At 43.3% G+C, this 24,230-nt stretch overlaps 1 protein-coding gene across 2 annotated transcripts in view; it reads left to right on the top strand.

Moving 5' to 3' along the window:
- The first annotated feature begins 1,735 nt into the window (after positions 1 to 1,735).
- LOC121001896 (N-acetyllactosaminide beta-1,6-N-acetylglucosaminyl-transferase-like) overlaps positions 1,736 to 24,230 on the top strand; it is a 151,228-nt gene continuing 128,733 nt past the window's right edge. For both annotated transcript variants that reach the window (XM_040433137.1, XM_040433138.1), the window contains exon 1: positions 1,736 to 2,950. In XM_040433137.1, coding sequence (XP_040289071.1) covers positions 2,035 to 2,950 — 916 coding nt within the window. In that variant the 5' untranslated portion in view covers positions 1,736 to 2,034. The remainder of the gene's footprint in view (positions 2,951 to 24,230) is intronic.

Here is a 24,230-nt window from a genome sequence, read left to right on the forward strand (position 1 = left end):
ATGGAAACCGTAACTTATTAATCACCAAACACATGAGCAAAATGGGCTGGGCATAGCATTTCTACAGTATGGATCCGCAAAATACGGATGACATACGAATGTGTTCCGTGTGCGTTACGCATTTTTTGCGGACCTATTGAATTGAATGGGGCTTCGGACCGTGATTTGCGGACAGTAATAGGACATGCGCTACTTTTTTGTGCGGAACGTAAATACGGGAACGGAATGCACACGGAATACCTTCCGTTGTTTTTGCGGACCCATTGAAGTGAATGGTTCCGCATACGGTCGGCAAAGAAAATGGAATGGAAGCGGAAAGAAAATACGTTCGTGTGCATGAGCCCTAAGAGAAAGATCTGCACCTGTTCTGTGTTTAAAGCCGCACCTGGTTTTGGCTCACAAAGGCCTCATGCACACGACCGTTGTTCAGTTTTTGCGGCTCGGGTGCGGACCCATTCACTTCAATGGGGCCACAAAAGATGCGGACAGCACTCCGTGTGCTGTCCGCATCCGTTGCTCCGTTACGTAGCCCTGCAAAAAAAAAAATAACATGTCCTATTCTTGTCTCTTTTGCGGACAAGAATAGGCATTTCTACAATGGGCCGCCTGTTCCGTTCCGCTAATTGCGGAAGGCACACGGGCGGCTTCTGTGTTTTGCGGATCCGCAATTTGCGGACCACAAAAAACGGAACGGTCGTGTGCATGAGGCCAATCACTGATGGAAATCACTGACAAAACACAGGCCTTTTTCACAAGACCGTTTTTTTTTCTGTGTGTGGGCCGTTTTTTACGTTCTGTATACGGAACCATTCATTTCAATGGTTCCGCCAAAAAAATGGAATGTACTCCGTATGCATTCCGTTAACGTATTTCCGTTTTTTCCGTTCCATTGAAAGATAGAACATGTCCTATTATTGCCCGCAAATCACGTTAAGTGGCTCCATTCAAGTCAATGTACTCCGTATGTTTTCCGTACCTGTTCCGTTTTTTGCGGAACCATCCATTGAAAATGTTATGCCCAGCCCAATTTTTGCTATGTAATTACTGTATACTGTATATGTCATACGGAAAAACGGACCGGAAACGGAAACACAACGGAAACAAAAAAAAACGGAACAACGGATTCGTGAAAAACAGACCGCAAAATACTGAAAAAGCCATATGGTCGTGTGAAAGAGGCCTGACGTGTGAACTAGGCCTTAAGCCTCATGCACACGACCGTTGTTCTGGTCCGCATCCGAGCCGCAGTTTTTGCGGCTCGGGTGCGGACCCATTCACTTCAATGGGGCCGCAAAAGAGGCGGACAGCACTCTGCTCTGTTCAGTGGCCCCGGAAAAAAAAATAAAACATGTCCTATTCGTTCTGGGGACAAGAATAGGCATTTCTACAATGGGCCGCCTGTTCCGTTCTGCAAATTGTGGAAGGCACACGGGGCGGCTTCCGTGTTTTGCGGACCGCAAAAAACGGAACGGTCGTGTGCATGAGGCCTTAGAAGATAACATTTTTTTCAATGCTATTTTGGGTGGATGTCTGAAAGAGTTTTTGTTATATCAACAAAGGGGGGGAAAAATTGTACTTGGAAAAAACCGAATTCTTAGACGTAGAACTCGGTTACGATGCACCGTCCGGAGATGTAATTATTTGCCGTACTTCTGAATTCAGAGCTGACCCCGCAGCAAAGCTTGGTGGTGAAACACATGCGAGTAAAATGGAAAGGACGGATTAAAGCAGTCAGTGACATGCTGCCGGGTGCCAGAGCCTTAGCCAATGAGCGCACTCAGTGTTTTCATATGCAAATGTTTGAAGTGAAGAGAAGGTCATCATAGCCTCATGCAGCTAGCAGAAAATCATATGAAGAAAAGGGAGAGAATGTAGAACGGTGCTGCTGCACACTGAACAGAGATGACACAAATGCATTGCCAGAAAGGAGGCTTCCAGAAAGAAAAGACAATGCACCATTCAGCAATGCAGGAGAGTGCAGTCAACGAGAGGCACCTTTAGATGGAGGTATAAGATTTCTCTTCTTTTTTAATAATGAATTCTTGGATACGATGTATGTTCCCTATTCCTATATTAAGTGTAACCCTTCTGTTGTTATATTATAACAACAGCCTCATGAAGTGGAAAGTTTTCCACAGGTTTAATGCGACCGAGGAAAGAATCCTTTTACTCGAAGCCTGCGATGCCTTTTCAAATGGACAGAAATCTCTATTCGAACCCACAGCGACTAACTCCTATGAAAGGTATGACTGTCGAGATTATATAAGGCACCATCACTACATCACGGCTCCCCTCTCAGAGGAAGAGGCTGGTTTTCCTCTAGCTTACATGATGGCAGTGCACAAGGAATTCGATACCTTCGAGAGGCTGTTTAGGGCTATCTACGTGCCCCAAAATATATACTGCATCCATGTGGATGAGAAGGCGAGCGCGGATTTCTTGCAGGCAGTAGATGATTTGGTAAATTGCTTTCCTAATGCTTTTCTTGCCTCAAAAATGGAGCCTGTGGTTTATGCTGGAATATCGAGACTGCAGGCTGATCTGCACTGCATAAAAGACCTGCTGAAATCAGAGGTGCGGTGGAAGTATGTGATCAATACCTGTGGACAGGATTTCCCTTTGAAGACCAACAAGGAGATTGTACAACATTTAAAAAAATTTTATGGGAAAAATATCACTCCTGGGGTCCTGCCTCCAGATCATGCCATCCCCCGCACCAAATATGTTCATCGCGAGGATATAGTACATTCATATGTGTTGAGGACCAACGTTTTAAAGCCTCCCCCTCCTCACAATATCACCATATACTTTGGGTCGGCATACGTTGCCCTGACAAGGGAATTTACCAAATTCATTCTAGAAGATCAGAGAGCCTTGGATCTACTGAAATGGTCTAAGGACACTTTCAGTCCAGATGAACATTACTGGGTGACACTGAATAGAATACCAGGTATGTACTCTCTTATGGAAAAAACAGTAAAGAGAAGTCAGTAAACCCAAAATAACATTCTTTTACAAGATGTTTATATTGCATACAACATATGCTTAGGATGTAGCCAACATTGTTTTACCTTAACCCCTTAGTGACCAAGCGCATTTTTTTTAAATTGCATTCCAAGAGCTACAGTATACTGTAACTTTTTAGTTTTTTGTACTTGTATGAGGTCTTATTTTTTGCAGGACAAGTTATAGTTTTTAATGCTCCATTTTAGATACATGTAATGGTTGATTAAAGCTAAAAAAAAAACTTTGTTTACGTCAGTAAAAAGGCGTATTAGTGGTCACTAAGGGGTTTTTCAATATTTGGTCCCACTGCTTGAAGAAGTGACCTCTATGACTTCTGACGATAGTACGCCCATCTTGCCAGATAGTGTACACTTTAAAACATCTAGCTTCAAAAGCTAGGGCAAAGAAATGTCCATACTTTGCTCTGTCACATCCAATGCTGTACTTAACTGAACAGATACATTGAGATACATATTGAAAGCTAACTGTAGGTTGTAGGATCAGAAGTACATGAAGTAGGCTGCAGGATCCAGCCTATAGCTTTAGGGAACACATGTGATAGCTACTATTTGCTGGGGCAAAGAAATGTCCACACTGGGTTCTGTCACATCCATACTGCCACAAGGTTGTACTGAATAATGTAGAACAAACATAACACCAGCTAACTGTGGACTGCAGGATCAGATGTAGATGAATCAGTCTTCATGGTCCAGCCCTTGGCCTTAGGGAACACATGTGATAGCTACTATTTGCTGGGGCAAAGAAATGTCCACACTGGGTTCTGTCACATCCATACTGCCACAAGGTTGTACTGAATAATGTAGAACAAACATAACGCAAGCTAACTGTGGACTGCAGGATCAGATGTAGATGAATCAGTTTTAATGGTCCAGCCCCTGGCCTTAGGGAACACATGTGATAGCTACTATTTGCTGGGGCAAAGAAATGTCCACACTGGGTTCTGTCACATCCATACTGCTACAAGGTTGTACTGAATAATGTAGAACAAACATAACGCAAGCTAACTGTGGACTGCAGGATCAGATGTAGATGAATCAGTCTTCATGGTCCAGCCCCTGGCCTTAGGGAACACATGTGATAGCTACTATTTGCTGGGGCAAAGAAATGTCCACACTGGGTTCTGTCACATCCATACTGCTACAAGGTTGTACTGAATAATGTAGAACAAACATAACGTAAGCTAACTGTGGACTGCAGGATCAGATGTAGATGAATCAGTCTTCATGGTCCAGCCCCTGGCCTTAGGGAACACATGTGATAGCTACTATTTGCTGGGGCAAAGAAATGTCCACACTGGGTTCTGTCACATCCATACTGCTACAAGGTTGTACTGAATAATGTAGAACAAACATAACACCAGCTAACTGTGGACTGCAGGATCAGATGTAGATGAATCAGTCTTCATGGTCCAGCCCCTGGCCTTAGGGAACACATGTGATAGCTACTATTTGCTGGGGCAAAGAAATGTCCACACTGGGTTCTGTCACATCCATACTGCCACAAGGTTGTACTGAATAATGTAGAACAAACATAACGCAAGCTAACTGTGGACTGCAGGATCAGATGTAGATGAATCAGTCTTCATGGTCCAGCCCCTGGCCTTAGGGAACACATGTGATAGCTACTATTTGCTGGGGCAAAGAAATGTCCACACTGGGTTCTGTCACATCCATACTGCTACAAGGTTGTACTGAATAATGTAGAACAAACATAACGCAAGCTAACTGTGGACTGCAGGATCAGATGTAGATGAATCAGTCTTCATGGTCCAGCCCCTGGCCTTAGGGAACACATGTGATAGCTACTATTTGCTGGGGCAAATAAATGTCCACACTGGGTTCTGTCACATCCATACTGCTACAAGGTTGTACTGAATAATGTAGAACAAACATAACGTAAGCTAACTGTGGACTGCAGGATCAGATGTAGATGAATCAGTCTTCATGGTCCAGCCCCTGGCCTTAGGGAACACATGTGATAGCTACTATTTGCTGGGGCAAAGAAATGTCCACACTGGGTTCTGTCACATCCATACTGCTACAAGGTTGTACTGAATAATGTAGAACAAAAATAACACCAGCTAACTGTGGACTGCAGGATCAGATGTAGATGAATCAGTCTTCATGGTCCAGCCCCTGGCCTTAGGGAACACATGTGATGTCCACTATTTATACATATTAACATAGATTTATAATGGTGCATTGTGCTTTAACTTATTTTAGGAAATGTGGAACATAGTATTTTTAGATTTAGTGTCTGTATTGAGCAAAATACTGCCTGCAAATGTACACATGTACTATGACTACTGATGAGCTAAGTTATGAAAACTTCAATTCAGCTGCTTCGCCAAATTTCACAAAGAAATTATTTTGTCACGAATCACATTTCTTTCTAAGTAATGGTATAATAACTGGGAATGGTGATTGCCGCGTTTATCGCTGATCACGGCATCTGATGTAAAAATGGAGGCCTTTCAGGGGTTAAAAATAAATATATAATACTCACCTTATCCATCTTGACTGAAAATCAACCACGTTACGTCATGACGTCATCACACTGGCCGGTGTGGTGTCATCATATGTCATCACGCACGAGATTTCAGGCTGCAGTGATCCGGTGAGCCGTCCAGCCTCTTTAAAGTAAGAAAAGTGCTGTAGATTGTTCTGTGTAGGTCTATTCACTTGAATAGGACTGAGCTGCACATAGGCCAAGTGATTGGAAAACATGACATCACCGGCCTAGGAAGAGGCTGCAGTGCTCACCGCCGCCTCTTCAAACAGCTGATCGATGGGTGTTGCAGGAGTTGTACCCCCACCTATCAGATATTGATGAGCTATCCTGATGATCGATCATCAATATTTTACTTCCAGTACACCCCTTTAAAGAGGACCTGTCACCAAAAAATGCAATGCAATCTTACAGCACCATGTTATATAGCACGAGAAGCCGAGCAGATTGATATATATTTTTGTAGGAAAAGATTCAGTAAAACCTGTAATTTATACATTTTAAATCTTCGCTTTTTCCACTTCCTGTGAAAAGCTATGGGTACAGGGGGGAGGGATTATCAGTGATTAATTGCATTGTGTGTATAAGTGTACATAGAGAGATACCTAACACCCGCTCCCTGTACCAATAGTTCTTCACAGGAGGTGAAAAAAGCAAAGATGTAAATATATACATTAAGTTTTACTGAGTTGCATTTTTCGCCCTATAGGACGCACCTAGGTTTTAGAGGAGGACAATAAGAAAAAAAATATTTTTAATTAGACCTCAGGTCAGACCACCAATTGGACCCCCAATGTTAATCAGACCTCAGTTAACAGCCCCAATCAGATCCCAACAAAACCTCAGATCAGATCCCAAATCAGACCTCAGCTCAGACCCCAATGTAAATGACCCCCAATCAGACCTCACATAAGAGCCCCATGCCTCTCATCAGCCCCCAGCAGTCTCAGATCAGCCCCATTGCCTCTCATATCAGCCCCCTGCAGCCCCCATTGCCTCTCATATTAGCCCCCAGCAGCCCCCATTGCCTCATATCCACCCCCAGTAGCCCCATATTGCCCCAGATCATCCCCCAGCAGCCCCATATTGCCTCAGATTAACCACTTACCTCTCCTGCTCCTGGACGCCGCCGCTCCTCACCGCCCACGATCTTCTTCCTCATGCTGTCGGCTGTGCTGTGAACTGGCGCGCACAGCGTGAGGTCACAGAGCGCCCTCACGCTCTGCGCAGCCACTGCACAGCCAACAGCCAGGGACCAGGAAGTGGTGAGTACAGAGCCTTCACCGCTTCCTGGTCTTCCGGTACTAATGAGCGCTTCCATAATGGAGGCGCTCATTAGTATTCACCCCATAAGGCGCAGGGACATTTCCCCCCCCCACTTTTGGGGGAAAAAATGTGTCTTATGGGGTGAAAAATACGGTATATATCATCCTGCTCAGCTCCTCCTACTGTATAACATGCTGCCTGCAGATTGCACTGAAATTTTTGGTGACCAGTCCTCTTAAAGTCTACTCTTTTACTAGTGTCCACCAATATGCTTGCCTTTGGGGATATTGGTGGCCTTTGAAACAAGGATACCAAAAGTATTACCATTCTTCCATGAAATATCTACATGGGTTACCTGCCGCTAGGACTACAGCCACAGTGACCATAGGCAAACTGTCCTGCCCTTTTATATGTCTGAAAAATTGTCAAATCAAGCAGAAGTCCCCAACCATTGAGCAGCGTAACCACGGGCAGCGATGGAACGATGACAACATATTTTATGATGACATAAAAGTTATCTTTTGGCATGAAATTAACATGTGTAAATAATTAATGAACAGTGAAATATTCCTTCTCAAATACTCATACTTTTGCTTGGCAACCGGCACGCCACCTTTGTTGAAGGTGACAAAGTAGCATGAGTCTGACTGTTGCTCAGCATCAGGCAGTACAACAAAATGCTGTATAAAGACAATGCTATTTAGTCCAAAGATTAGTCATTCACATGTAGACAAGCAAATATTTTTTTTTGTGCTTAGCCCTAGCGGATTAAGTTCACAGGAAAAACCTGTCCCAGCCTCTAAATACAAAAACACCCATATAGGTATACACTAATAATAACCACAAAATGTGGGAACCAAGTCACACCTTTAATGTATTTCCCAAGAGTACCAGGAGATCCTCCAGAATGCCAAGGTTCTGAGACAAAAATAGGTCTCACAGGTCTAATAGAAGACAACACTATTTGAAGCTGATTTAAGCCAATCTCTTTGTGTTTGGGCAGTTATTAAAGGGGTTATCCCATGATTAATGCAATCATATAGTACATGTCACTCTCTTTCTAACAAAGTTAGAACTAGCCCTGTACCTAACATGGATCCTGAGATCTCCACATTCATTACTCTTGCTAGATTTATTTCAGACTGGCAGCTCAAGGGACGTGTCCTTTCTCAGTGGGCATGTCCTTTCTGCTGAAGCTCTCCCTTTCACAATTCAGGAGGCATGTGTTTTCTCAGGAGACCTTATTTTTCTGCTGGAAGTTGCACCCTGTAAATGTCACATCTTGTGGAGGATCTGGCTTGTGGCAGTTGATGGATGGAACCGAGCAAGTGCGTCCTCCTTAGCGAGAGGGACAGAGAAATAAGAAAAACAAACGGCAAATGACAAACATCTGATGGTGTTATAGAGATACATTTTATGGAATACCTCTGTAGCTATACTAAATTATTTAAAGGGGTTGAGCCAATCTAAGTTAGAAGTTATCTCCTATCCACAGGATAGGGAATAACTAGCTGATCGCTAGGGATCCAACTGTGGGACCCTGCCACTGATCCCGAGAACTGAAGTCCTGCTACCCGATGGAGTGGGGATAATTTATAAACTTGGAACGCCCCCTGCAATTACATGCAGTTATAACAGTAATCAGATCTGGGTGTTGGTTTGAAAAATGTCGAATATTTTTTGTGGGACAAACACTTTAAGAGTTGATTCACAAATAACTTATTAGAACGTAGTACTGTGTACACAGTTATAAAAGCATAATCTATTACATAATTAAAGGGGTTTTCCAATGATTAACACTCGTTAATTATCCCGTGGATAGGTGATAAGTGTCTGACTGCTGAGGGTCCCACCACCATGATCATAAAAACAGGAGTCCTTTGCCTTCCACTTAAATGGAGTGGTGGTCACGCGGCATACTACTGCTTTATTCGATCTTTATAGGATTGACAGAGATAGCGGAATACAGTACTTGGTTATCTCCATCAGTCCCACATAGAGATGAAGCAGAAAGATAGTGTGCATGCGTTACTACCTCTCTATTCAAGCAGAGTATAAGAGATCCAGCGAGTGGATCAAATACTTATCCATCCTGTGGTTAGGTGATAAGTGGTAATTATAGAGGAACAATTACCTCTCCTGACATGTCTGTTTTAAGCCCCTTGCAGACGAGCGTTCCTCCCGCAGTGAGTCGCAACGCAGCTCCCGGCCGGACCTCCCAGCGCTGCCGGGGGTCACATAGCATTATATTGATTTGTGATGCTATGTAACCCTTACAGTTCTGAAATGTATTGGATAACACTGGCATAATGCTTTATAAATCAATATAATGCTATGTGAATCCCGTCAGTGCTGGGAGGTCAGGCCGGGTGCTGCGATGCGGACTCGCTGCGGGAGGAACGCTCGTCTGCGAGGGGCCTTAGTAAATAATTATACACCACATGACAATTCTGGAGCATTTATTCTTTTGATTCTGTGTTGTGTGATTCCTCTATTATTCCTGATACAAGTTTATGAATGAAGGTACAATTGGTGTTTCCATTTGGGGGAGTGCACCTGGACTTTCATAAACTTCTAGCAGGAATGATAGAGGAATCACACAACATATTGCTATAAGAAAAGACACTCCAGTGTTGTTCTTGCATGGGGAATACAAGTAGTTGCCAAAACAAACACGTCAGGAGAGTTGGCAGGTTCTCTTAAAGGGAAAACCCTTTAAACGATGACATGCATATAAATAGTAGTTCAATAGCATTCCTTTGGTGCACCCATATCATGCCATCAGGGCCGGCGCCACCTGTAAGGCGACCTAGGCAGCCGCCTAGGGCGCAATTTAGCAGGGGGTGCCGGCCCCGTGCGGTTTTTAAAAAAAGCGTTGCCGCAAGTTTTTTTTTCAAAGTACGGCGGCGGGCCCTCCTGTCTTCTGTCTTGGCAGGTTCACTTCTGTCTTTGGCGCAGGCGCAGTGAGTGAATGATGCGATCCTGGTGCCGGATTCCTCACTGTGCCTGCGCCGACCACGTCACAGTGAGGAAGCCGGCATCAGGAGAGCGGCCTTCACTCACTGCGCCTGCGCCGAAGACAGAAGTGAACGGCGCAGGTGCGGGATTTCGCCAACTATGCAGGGAACAGTGTCATCAATCAAGAGGAGCGGGGCGGGCAGAACACTGGACCTGGGCGGGATAAAGCGTGAGTGGACGGAGCCTCTAGGTGCTGATTTTACGCCCACATAGCACCTAGAGGCTCATTAGCATATAATAAAAGTGCTTTTTTAACAAAAACGGCTGCAGGGACTAATGTTAGAAACATACTGTTATGTAGTGCTGACATTAGCGCATCGCTAATGTCAGTCAGCTACATAACGGTATTTCTGGTGCGAGAAACCTGAACCGTGAGTCACTCGAACAGTTTACACTGAGGATGATGACCAGGCTGCAGCAGTGATAAGATTAAGGGGCAGTCAGCAGAGAGATAGGAGAAGTGACAGGACACAGAGTTTAGATTACAGGTTGAATTAACCCTTTAGGATTCAGTAGCTATATAACTAAGGGTGGGTTCACACTAGTTATTTTCCTGTGTGATGTCTGTGCGGACTGTGGACTATTTTATTATCAGCCAGTGTTACTGTTAACTTAGCACATACAGTTTTCCCTGTGGATTCACTTCACTTGGTTGTACTGTCAGACTGTCACTGTTGGTGACAATGCATTCTGTCCTGAGTCCTGTCCCCATCCCTTCCTCACTCAGTCAGAGCTCAGACCAAGTGCCAAGAGCCGACTCAGCGAGTCAGCAAGTGAATCGAAGCATCCGCGCATGCGCACCACCTAAGCTCTTCGGATCACTTGCGTCTCAGCTCAGCAGTCAGTAGACTCAGCGAGTGAACCGAAGATTCGATTCATGTGAAAGATCCGAACTTCCCATCTCTACTGTTCGGTCCCCGGTACAGGAGCTTTTGTTTCCTGTACCCGGCCGGACTGACAGGAAGTGCTCACTTAGTGTGCACTTCACTTTATATATGACAAGGGAGGGGGGGATGAGAGTGAAAAGGGAGGGGGGGAATGAGAGTGACAAGGGAGGGAGGGGGGAGAAGAGAGTGACAAGGGAGGGAGGGGGGAGAAGAGAGTGACAAGGGAGTCCCCAGAGCCAGACCAAGAGCCAGACTGCAGCCAGAGACCAGATTATCTTATTGTCCTGGTGGTAAGTAGACAATGCAATATGTTTATTATGTAATTGTTTAGTTATTAATACTACATTGGAAACTAATTTACCTCACATTAAGGCTCCATTCACACGTCCGCAACGTGTTTTGCGGATACATGGAGCCGCGGATCCGCAAAACACAGAAAGCGGCAATGTGTGTTCCGCATTTTGCGGACCGCACATTGCCGGCACTGATAGAATATGCCTGTTCTTGTCCGCAATTGCGGACAAGAATAGGACATGTTCTATTTTTTTGTGAAACGGAAGTGCGGACCCGGAAGTGCGGACCCGGAAGTGCGGATGCGCAATTTCGTGTCTGGGCAGCACACCGTGCTGCTCCATAGGAATGAATGGGTCCGCAATTCCGTTACACAAAATGCAGAACGAAATTGCGGACGTGTAAATGGAGCCTAAAAGGACACTATAGTCCCAGAACCAGTACAGTTTAATGTAGTGGTACTGGTGTCTATAGCCTGTTCCTGCAGAGAACAGACACTGTGCAGTACTGGTGGTAAAGGAGCACTATAGTGCCAGGAAAACAAACTCATTTTCCTGGCACTATATAGTTGTTAGGAGTGGGGCACCCTCGTGTTCCCCTCCCACTGGGCTGAAGGGATTAAAACCTTAAGACAGCTACAAGAAGAGCTAAAAGACAGAGCTACAAGAAGCTTGATTAACCCTAAGGGAAACATAGCAGTTCTTTTAATTTAAATGCTGAGAAAGGGGTGGAACATATGTGATGTCATGATATGGGCAGATCATCTGATAAAAAGGGGGGGGGGGGGCGGCAATTTTTATCTTGCCTAGGGCGGCAAAAATCCTTGCACCGGCCCTGCATGCCATTCTTTATGCAAACCAGGTGAAGTGCACATTTACACCTAATACCGCAAAAACTATGTATTAATACAGGATATGAATGATCCCACTGATCCCATGAGAAAACTAAATGTAAAAGATAATGTACACTTTATATGCCACATTTTTCCACCAATCAAAGCTTTTACAGTACACTTAGCAAAATGTAAAAATTATGGTATCTGTAGTGGATTTTCTGCACAAAAAAACCCAGAAGAAACCTGCATGTACACATAAAAGTCAAATATAAAAAGTCAAACTTTCAGCTAATATGTACTGTGATATTTTCTTGGAAGCAGACTTATTTTAAAGGGCATCTGTCAGCAGATTTGTACCTATGACACTGGCTGACCTGTTACATGTGCACTTGGTAGCTGAAGGCATCTGTGTTGGCCCCATGTTCATATGAGCCCGCATTGCTAAGAAAAATTGTTTTATTATATGCAAATGAGCCTCTAGGAGCAACAGGGGCGTTGCCATTACACATCCTCTGCTCTCTCTGCAACTGCTGCACCCTCTCCGCTTAAATCAACAGGACCAGGCGTGATGACGTTTACACTGTGTTGCCCTGGCAATCAAAAGGGAGACGGTGCGGCATATGCAGAGAGTGCAGAGCCTCTAGGAGTAACCGCAAATGCTCCCCCCTACCCCCGTGGTTGCTCTTAAAGGTTAATTTGCATATATAACATTTTCATTTTTCTCAGCAATGCGGGCACATATGAACATTGGACCAACACAGATGTCTTCAGCTGCCAAGTGCGCATGTAACAGGTCAGACAGTTTCATATGTACAAATCTGCTGACAGATGCCCTTTAATTACTGCTCATTATTAAAATGCATAATTAAGTTATATTTAGTGAGGCAGACAGATTGAAATTGGGCTTCAGCAACCATGGCACAATTGAAATTTGCTGCTTGGAAATGATGCTGAAAATCAACAGCCGATACTGAAAATCAACAGCCGATACTTGGTCACTAAGTATAACTCAGAGCCAGTAATTTTTTGATATGTCTAAAGACAGGTTTTTAGAATCTTATTTTAGTTTTGGTTAAAATCCAGATATCACTCTGCGCGTTTTCTTTTTTCCTGTTTAACCTTTTAGAAAGTCATGCGTGGAATGCTGTCAGTCACCGAGTGGGACCGCCCACTGGACTCTTAAGCAATTGCCGGAATGGAACAGGTGGCGCATTGTAGAAATGCCTATTCTTGTCCGCAAAACGGACAAGAATAGTACATGTTATATTTTTTTGCGGGGCTACGGAACGGAGCAACGGATGCGGACAGCACACGGAGTGCTGTCCGCATCTTTTGCAGCTACATTGAAGTGAATAGGTCCGCATCCGAGCCGCAAAAACTGTGGCTCGGATGCGGACCAGAAAAACGGTGGTGTGCATGAGGCCTAAGGCTGATGAAGACTTTGCTGCAGTGAGAGGGAAATTGCTAAAACCACCCTTCACAAGTGGACACAACCTGGCCAGTCATATCTTAATCCTGTACTTCTCAGCCAGCATTAGATTCTGCAGCGAGAGACTTTGGAGACATAGAAGGAAGGAGTACTACAATCCCCATCCTGGCCTATATCCATACATTGGTATCTGGGAAGAGTTGCACTGTGAATTATTTGGAGCTTTGTTTGATACCATTGGATGTACTACAACTCCCATTCCTCACTTTTATAAAGAGAGATGTTTATTTCCCTACAACTGGCCTGGTTGCTGACTCTAGTACCATACGCCAGCCACTGCACCTACAACTCCTGCCTTGCACCCACAACAATCTCACAACGCCAAGGGCATCCCAACTACCTTCAGGAAGGAGACCAAACATCGGGGTGTGCCCCGAGGAAAGAAAAGGTGCACCCTCCTATCACTGCCCTGGCCCCACTGCATTGGTGTGAGGATTTCCACTATGAATAATTATTGCAGCCAGAGCCACTACCACTCCTATCTCCGTTCCCACTCCTCTAGAGCTTTTGGCACATGCACAGTACATCATCTTGTTTCTGCCTGGACAGACGAGTTGTACTGTGCACGCGCTGAAATTCTGGCACATGGCTCAGGCATGAGATTACGAAACCAGGTGAGAACAGTAGCATCCGCCTCTAGGGCACCAAACATCTTATCTGCATATCTGAACAAACTGCTCTTTCTGCTTAAAGGGGTTGTCTCATCACAGACAATGGAGGCATATCGCTAGGATATACCCCCATTGTCTTCTAGGTGCGGGTCACACCGCTGGGACCCGCACCTAAATCGAGAACGGAGCCCAGAAAGTGGTGGAGGGCGCACTGCGCAGCCCTCCATTCATGTTTCACAGATTTGTAACCATGTCTATTTATGTTGCAGATTTAGGTTGTGGATGTCACCCTTTGCAACGCAGAGGGTGGCAAACACAGCATTTCCGTGAGGATTTCTGCAACCAAATTCATGTTATTTGGTGCAGATTTTGCTGTTGCAGATTTGTGGCAGATCCATTGTGGATTTTCAGCTGCTGAAAAGCTTCAGTGGACCTGCAGTGTGTGATCATTCATACCCTAAGGGTGCTGCCACATGTCGCAGCTGTGCTGCTTTTTGGTGTGGCAAAAAATACACCAAAAAAACACATGCGGTTTTTGCGAAGACATATCTGCATTTATGGTGTGTTTTCTTCCAGCAAACGGGAAAACAGGCAGCAAAACTGAATTTGTACATTAATGACAAAATAGAGTTACATGGAAGGGGTCGTCCTGCATTTATGTCCTCCATCTTGTCCTGCCCCTCTTGACAGTGATTGACAGGCTGCCCCTGTGTAAGTGCCTTACCATCATGTCCCAGGGGCAGGGGGAGGTGGGTGAGTGCTTTGTTCAGGAATACAACTGGATTAATACATTAACGCACACAGCAGCTCTCACCTTCCCCTCCACCAGCCGAGCACGGATGACGCACCTGGATGCGTTGCAATGAATCAAGAAAAAAAATGGAAATATCCAGCTCGAAGGTGATGAGAAAATTGTAGCTTTATTGCGGTATAAAATCGTTGACATACAGGACAAGTTCGGTAACGCGTTTCAGATCATAAACAAATAGCGGTCCTTCCTCAGGACACTAGGAAGTACCTCTATTTGTTCATGGTCTGAAACGCGTTACCGAACTTGTCCTGTATGTCAACGATTTTATACCGCAACAAAGCTACGATTTTCTCATCATCTGGATATTTCCATTTTTTTTCCTGATTAACTGGATTAATACTATGAGACTAGTAACCGAACAGCTCATTTTTATGTGTCATTTTGACTACTAGTAGTACGGACTTGTAGCTGTAATATAATATCCATATTTAAGGGGCTACCCTTTTTTTTTTTCTAAAAATAAAATTTTAGCTAATTCCCAGACATCGGGACCTGTGGAGAAATCCATATGACCCACATCGCGGTTCCTGTTACCTGGCTTCCAGGCTTTCTTCACTGCACTTCCACTCCATGTCTATCAACCTCCTTCACTGTGCCGCTACAGCCAATGACTGGCCTCATTGGTGATGTGTCCTTAAGCAACATGTGACCCAGCAGTGACGTGCCACTTGGAGACACGTCATTGCTGAGGCCAGTCATTGGCTTCAAAAGTGCATGTGACTTCGTCTGTGTAGGACAGAAGTCCAGTGAAGACATCCTTGGAGCCAGGGAACCAGAAGCAAGTGGTGGGGATCAGGTGAGTGCGGCTTTCTCAAAAGGCCCTTAGATTTAAAAAAATTTGGACAACTTCTTTAAGGTATCCCATGAGTAATGTAAAAAATTTAATCTAGTACATGACAACCTCTTTCTAACAAAGCTAGAACCAGCCCTGTACCTCACATGGATCCAGAAATCTCCCCATTCATTTCTCCAATTGTTCTGTAAGATTTATTTCATGCTGGTAGCTTATGGGGCGTGTCCTTTCTCAGAGGTGCTTCCTTTCTGCTGTAGCCGGTGGCAGTTGAAGCATGAACTGGGCATGTGCTTCCATCTCAGTGAGTAGGACGGAGAAATTAGAAAAAGCGCAAACAGCAGGTGGCGCTATACAGATAGATTTCAGTGAATAACTCAGTAGCTATAATAAATCTTTGATTACATGCAATTAAAAAAATATTCATATCCGGGTACTAGTTTGAAAATTTGCTAAATATTTTTTTGTGGGACAGCTCCTTTAAGGGGTTAAAATAGGTTTACAATTTATATTAATGTTCACATAGGTTTTTATCATAAGCTTTATGTTTTCCTCCTATAGATCAGTGACAGAAATTTAGGATCTGTCATTACTAGGACATTTAGATAATTTTTCAGAATCTCATGTTTAAAAAGGACTTGTCCCTGTGAAATTCAGGGCAACCTCAGTCACTGATAAGACCCCCCCCCCCCCCCTGCCCCCACACCCACCCCTGTGTACAACTGAACTCAAAAAGAGCAGAGGTTTAAATGTAGAAATTACAAGTTTTACTGAATCTTTTCCCACAAAACTTTACAGCTCTTCTTGCTCTATAACATGCCGCCTGCAGGCTGTTCTCTTTAATGGAAGGTGGTGACAGGTTCTCTTTAATGGAAAGTTAGCAGAGGTGAAGCCTCAAAAATGTGGTTAAAAAGTGCACGCTGCATGATAGAAATGATTAACTTCCTGGAAGACATACTGTTTGCTGATTAGCATGGTGTGACTTAGCTTAAATATTCTGAGACCTAATAGATTTATGACTAAGGCACTACAGTAGACAGATGGAGCATTTACACAGGCTGGCACCAATAATGTTTCCTGCGTAAGATAAAAAGTGACATATGTTTCCTGGAGCTGTTCGATTTGTTTGTGATAGATTTGGGTAATTCACTTCAACCTTATCAAAGCAAAGGACAACTGGTCACGTTCTGCTGTGTACCCGTTGTTATAAACGATAATTTGATGGTCATTTGTCCTGTGACTACTTAGCTACTGTAAGTATACCGCTAGGACATTTAACCCGGCAGTGGCAAACACATCAAAAAATCTTATTTGAGCTTCTTAGCTATGGATGAACTCGTTTCCCTAGCACTGACATCTGTTCCTCTTTTTAAGCCAAAAATTGCACGGATGACAAAAGATGATGATTGGTTCATTTTAGTAAATTATTGTGAAGCATTGCCCTTTTTTGTAGCACTTGGGGGGGGGGGGGTAAGAAATGTAATGAAACAAAAACTATTTGAAAATCTGAGAATGATTGCAAATATTTAAAATAAATAAAGCAGAAAAATAATAGTAATATACGGTAATAATGTTATGATACTCGGTTATTTCTTTGTTTCCCATTGACCATAATGGACAGCATTACCATTCTCAGCATTGCTAGGGGTCCCAACTAAATACTGTACTAAATACTATGTCATGATGTCACGTGTCACAGTATTGTCGAACACCATGTCTGGCCCTGTTGTCTTTTCTTATATGCCTGGGTTCCTGTTGTACATGATAGAATCCTTATAAAGTTCTGCCTACACAACATCAGGTGGGTTGATAAATACATTCGGAACAAGGAAATGTGGTGCAGTTCTTCAGAGCTGACCATATACACTTATTAACACTGTATTAGATCCACGATGACTCCTTCAACACCTGATCGGAATACTCAATTAAATAATATAAACCCAAAAACAAATCCTTAAAAAATTCACCTTTTATTATACACAATTTAAAAAGATTATATCATAATTACAGTAGGGATGCAAATATATAGTGTCGTATCTCATCTAGTGTACCGAATTCTTGGGAAGTATAGCAGACTTCCTTTTATATACCTATTTGTTTGGTGGCTATGATTAAGGCCGAATGCACACGGCCGTTATCCGCGGCCAAGAGTGGTCTGTGGTATGCCGGGCTGGATTCCTGTTCAGAGCAGGAGCGCACGGAGTCATTGGTTGCTATGACGCCGTGCGCTTCATGCCGCCGCTGCTGTACAGTAATACACTAGTATAGATCATACGAGTGTATTACTGTAGTGCAGCGGCGGCATGAAGCTCACGGCGTCATAGCAACCAATGACTCCGTGCGCTCCTGCTCTGAACAGGAATCCAGCCCGGCATACCACGGACCGCTCTTGGCCGCGGAACATGGCCGTGTGCATTCGGCCTAAGAGATATATCATAATGTAAATTAGGGCGGTAAAATATCGCCTCAGTAAATGTCCCTCACACCTATCCTCTCTCTCCATGCAATCTAATACATGATATAGAGATGATATAAACAAATAGAATTGTACTTGGACCTTCTTATAAGGCCTCTTTCACACGGCCGTTTTTTTTTTCCCGTTTACTGGCCGTTTTTTGCGGTCCGTATACGGTCCGTATACGGAACCATTGATTTCAATGGGTCCGCAAAAAAAACGGAATGTGTTCCGTATGCATTCCGTTTCCGTTTTTCCGTTTTTCCGTTCCGTTTTAACATAGAACATGTCCTATATTTGGCCGCAAATCACGTTCCGTGGCTCCATTAAAGTCTATGGGTCCGCAAAAAAACGGAATGCATACGGAAGTGCATCCGTATGTCTTCCGTATCCATTCCGTTTTTTGCGGATCCATCTATTGAAAATGTTATGCCCAGCCCAATTTTTGCTATGAAATTACTGTATACTGTATTTGCCATACGGAAAAACGGAACGGAAAAACGGAACGGAAACGGAAACACAACGGAAACAAAAAACGGAACAACGGATCCGTTTAAAACGGACCGCAAAACACTGAAAAAGCCATACGGTCGTGTGCAATAGGCCTAAGTGACATACCTGAACTTGGAAAGTGAGAATAACGACGTCCCCTCAACGCGCATTTCGCGTTATTGCTTCTTCAGGAGGAGAGGCTTTAGGGGATACCTAAAGTAGTTATGGCCTATCATAAGCTACGTATTGCTACATGTGATCAATCTATCATTATGGATGTCTTCTCGGCACATGGCCAATCACTGTCCGCCACGTATATGCTACTTCCAACCTTCCCCTTAGAACGATGCCAAGAAGGGCAACCTCCCACACCGAAGTGACGTAGGTTGACGTTGTTAGCGTCTAATCTCTTTGGAGACTGGCCAAGTGCTGTGGCTACGAGACTCACAATGCGCACATAGCCTTATTTATTAGCATATTGGGAAAGAACTTCTAAACACGAAGACAGTTATTAAAACTGGATATATCATCCTCAAGTTCCTTATAAAAAGGAAAAACAATATATACAGTATCTCTGTGAAAGGGGTTTATACCTTCTAAAGTGCATTAGTAGTGTTAAAGTGCTAAACGTGCTATAATGAACTAATTGAAATAACCATTAATAATTCATTATTAGTGCCATAATACAATTTTCATGTGTATGATCTAGATTAAACCAAGAAACACATATAAATTCATACACAGAATTCACTGTCATAAATAGTAAATAATAAACCTAATAAGAATATACAAAAATATAGTGATAAAAAAATCCAGTGATATATAATCTAATGAGTGATTGCAAACCAAATTAATAAACCACCAAGATTGAAAAAACATTACGTGAAAAAAAAAAACCTCAAGGTCAACTTTCTTATATATTGATGAATGGTTTTCTTCAGTCGCAGCTGTTCCATCCTTTTTTTCTTTTTTTTAAATCATTTTTTTTTTTCTTTTTCGGACGGCTCTTTTCAGTGCGTTTCTCCACAATTTCAAAATGCATCAAGGCTACTTTCCCCGCATTTTCTGTTCTCTATAGAAATTACAACACAATCTATTAAAATCTTTTTAAAACATATAAAAACCAACAACCTTAGGCCTCATGCACACGACCGTTGTTGGGATCCGTGTCCGTTGTTCCATTTTCAGTGATTTTCTGTGGACCCATTGACTTTCAATGGGTCCATTGAAAACTCGGAAAATGCACCATTTGTCATCCGCGTCCGTGATCCGTGTTTCCAGTCAGTGAAAAAAATAGGACCTGTCCTATTTTTTTCACGGACAATGGTTCGCGGACCCATTCAAGTCAATGGGTCCGTGAAAAAACACGGAGGCACACAAGATTGTCATCCGCGTCCGTGATCCGTGTCCGTTTTTTTCCTATCATTTTCAAGGCAAACTTTTTTTTTCACTTTTCATGTCTGGTGATCCTCCAAAAATCAAGGAAGACACACGGAAACAAAAACGGAAACTGATCACGGAACAACGGAACCCCGTTTTGCGGACCGTGAAAAAATACTGTCGTGTGCATGAGGCATTACACAAAGAAATGTCCCCTTATAACAATACTATCACTTTAGAGAAAGGCGCTAACTCCCAGATTTCCATTTAAACCACTTGGTGCAATGGTTCCCAACCTCAAAATCCATTTACCGGTACTTGTTACTAGTACTAGTTTTTTACCTCTGTCCCCTCCTCTAGACCCTAAATGAACCATATCAATACCTTTGAATCTCAGTAGGTTTGGATTACTGTTGTGGAAGATCTTGAAGTGTTTGGGAATTGTTTTTAAGCTGTTTACATAATCTCCATCCTTTGTGTCACAAAGGGGTAGGGAAGAGTGCAGCCCTAACTCCACCCACACTTCTGTCCCTACCTACTTGCATGGTCCGTCCTAACCGACGGTGTACAACTAGACAGCGGTCCCTAACTTAAGTACGTGCAGGGGTCTACAGGAAGGAACAACAATGGAGAAAACAACAAAGCTAGGACAGAACACACAGAAGCGACACACTTCAGGCAGATGGAAGATGCAACAAAACACAAGATCAAGGTCAATACTCACCGAGTATCACATCAGTACAAGGGGAAACACCAAAATCCACGTCAAAAACAAGCCGAAGTTAAACAAACACAGTAGCAATGCAGAGTACGCTAGTGAGGTAACAAGACCAATCACGGGCAACCTGTGGCCAGCAGGTTACCTGTTTAAATAGGTCTAGTTAAAGGGTCATGTGACGTGGCCAGCATCACATGACCCATGTCAGGCACATCAATACATCTGAGCGCCGACTCATTGCCATCGGCGCTCCGCTCCCCCTCTGCTCGGTGTCTAGGGGATGAAGGACGCCGGCCACGATGAGGAAGCGTGCGCGGCCGGGTCCTCTCCACCCCCTTATTACGGTGACATTTTTTAATCCTTTTTCTTAATTCTCTTGTCGTAAGACCCACATATACTTTTTCACATGGACATGTAGCATGATATATTACTCCTGTAGAAGAGCAAGAAATACTGTATATTCTCTGATCTCATATATCTGCAAAATTATTGGATCTCTCCATATTTTTGCATGCTTTACATGACCCACATGCAGTGGTGTAGCTAGAAATGACTAGGCCCCACAGCAAATTTTTGAATGGGGCCCCCCTTCCCCAGTAATTTTTTCGTAACCCCTTACTTTCATGCCACCCCCATTCCTGTTGCTAGTAAAGATCGCTCTCTCAGAACAGGCCCGGCAGCTGTTCCATCTGTTTTCTACACTGTCTATACTGTCACTGTATATAATTTCATTGTGTAATACTGTTGAGGGGGCCCTGTCAAAATATTCTTTCTCCTGGATGGGCCCCTTCTGGGTCAGGGCCCCAAAGCAGCCGCTTCCCCTGCTTCCCCTATGGCTACGCCCCTGCCCACATGCAAAAGAGCCTACCTTTCGTTCGCTAGTTTTCCCTTTTATTTCCAGTATGTAATGGCTGTGGACTAGGATATCCTTCGAGTTTTTAGATCTTCTTGCTGTCATTAAAGGTCTGTCCATAATACATCTCCTTAAATTGATGTCAGTTGGGTATAGAGCTGAGGACATGGGTTGCTAGATGGCCGCTAGCACATCCGCAAAACCCAGTCCCCATAGCTCTGTGTGCTTTTATTGCGTAATTTTTTTTTTTATACATATGCAAATTAACCTGAGATGAGTCCTGTCCCTGACTCATCTCACATACAGGACTCATCTCAGGTTAATTTGCATATGTATCAAATCCATTTTTTTACGCAATAAAAGCACACAGAGCTATGGGGACTGGGTATTGCGGATGTGCTAGCGGCCATCTAGCAACCCATGTCCTCAGCTCTATACCCAAAATCCCGGTGACAGGTTCCCTTTAAAGGAAACCTGTCATCAACTTTATGCTGACCTCGATGAGGGCAGCATAAAATAGTGACAGAAATGCTATTTGAGAAGAGTCCTGGTTATTTATAATCTCCTGCTCTCCCGCCCATCTGCTGATGATTGTCAGTTCTCTCCTAAAGAGAAAGGGAGAAAACTAGGTAGGAGACTATCAATCATCAGCAGGTGGTCAGGGAGAGCAGGAATTTATGAATAACCATGACTCTTCTCAGGTGACCGTGACTCTTTTCCAGGCCCAGTCTGCAATGATTGTGATGTTGGTTCTCGGCAACCACTTACTTTAAACTTATAAATGACAGACAGCTGAAATCAACTAACCTGTCTCTACTTTATGCTGCCGTTAGTATGGGCAGCATAAAGTTGATGACAGGTTTGCTTTAATATTTAGATCTTTCATATTAAGGACCTTCATAAATTCCTTCAGGTCCTCTACCGATCCCGCCCCAAAAAATAAAACATCGTCTATGTAGCGCATCCAAAATTTCTCTTTCCCAAGCTCCTAAAAAGAGTTTTGCATAAGATGGGGCACAAGTGGCCCCCATGGTCACTTCTTGGATTTGCAAATAATGTTTGTCTTTAAAGATGAAAAAAATATGTTTTAGAACAAAATCCAACAATTTCAAAATGAAATAATTAAATTTCTGTTCCAAATTATTGCCTTTTAAAAATTCCGCCACTGCTCTTAGGCCATCTTCATGTCTAATACTTGTATAGAGAGACTCTACATCTGCTGTAACAATCAGAATTCGCTCAAATACTTGGATATTTTCCAGTCTATTCAATGCCGCCGTTGTATCCTGTATGAAGGTAAACTTACTACCAGTTGTTTCAGATGGTAGTCAATGAATTTACAGATGTTTTCACCTAAGCCCTCATTACCTGCAACTATAGGCCTCCCCGGTGGATCCAAACTATTTTTGTGAATTTTTGGAATTATATAAAAAGTGTGAATCTTCGGATCTGTCACCATCATCATTTCCTTCACTTTTTTCTAAATCACATTTTCTTCTTGTGCCCTGTCCAAGATTCAACTCATTTTGAAATAATAAGAGTTGGTTGTTAAACAGATTTCTGTAACACATCCAATCTCTCAAAAGTTTATACACTTGTTTTTCATACATTTCTGAGGGCCAGATTACTAGATTTCCTCCCTTATCTGCCTGCTTTATCACTATTCCTTAAACTTTTTTTTTTATTCTTCAAGAGCCCTAATCTCTGCTTTATTAAGATAGTTTTTTCTTTGTCCTTGTCCTCTTTCCAACCTTGCCAAGTCCTCGGTTACCAGTTTGACAAAGATATAAATCGCTGGGCAAATCTGAAATTGGGGAAAGGTTTGTGATTTTTCCATGATCTCTTTGGGTATTAGACTTTATCATATATACTACAGTATTTGTGTGCAAAAAAAACTAAAGGTTGATGTAGTTGTTGATGAAGCTTGTGGCAGAGGCATAGCTTGAATATCCTGGGACCTTGGTTTGTTTTTTGTTTTTATTTGTTGTATATTGTTTTTACTTTGTTTTCTGGAAAATGACTAAGGCTACTTTCACACTGGCGTTTTGGCTTTCCGTTTCTGAGATCCGTCATGGGCTCTCACAAGCGGTCCAATACGGATCAGTTTTGCTCTAATGCATTCTGAATGGAAAAGGATCCGCTCAGAATGCATCAGTTTGCCTCCGTTCCGTCTCGATTCCGCTTTGGAGGAGGACACCAAAACGCTGCCTGCAGCCTTTTGGTGTTCATCTGACGAAACTTAGCCAAACGGATCCGTTCTCACACACAATGTAAGTCAGTGGGGACAGATCCGTTTTCTATGACTTAATCTGGCACAATAGAAAACAGATCCGTCCTCCATTGACTTTCAATGGTGTTCAAGATGGATCCGTCTTGGCTATGTTGAAGATAATACAAATGGACCCGTTCTGAACGGATGCAGACGGTTGTATTATCTGAACGGATCCGTCTGTGCAGATCCATGATGGATCCGCACCAAACGCAAGTGTGAAAGTAGCCTAAATAAAAACATTGAAACATAAAAATACATGCATGCTCAGCCAGACATGAATATTTATGCCGAAGCTGTGAGGAATCGCTGTCGATTGCAGGAGTGTTTGGGCGAAAGCTATCTATGGTGTATGGGTAGCTGTAGTCTAGTACGGCATTTTGCTGCTAGCTGATAGTACTGCTTGAGTTTTATTATATAGAGGCCTATAGAGCTGCATCCTCACACTGCACATTGTGGAATATTTTTCAGTCCATGTCCGATCCGCATTTTTTGCGGATTGCACACAGACCCATTCATTTCCATGGGTC

Source organism: Bufo bufo, chromosome 5, assembly GCF_905171765.1.
Source record: "Bufo bufo chromosome 5, aBufBuf1.1, whole genome shotgun sequence".
Classification (NCBI taxonomy): Eukaryota; Metazoa; Chordata; class Amphibia; order Anura; family Bufonidae; genus Bufo; species Bufo bufo.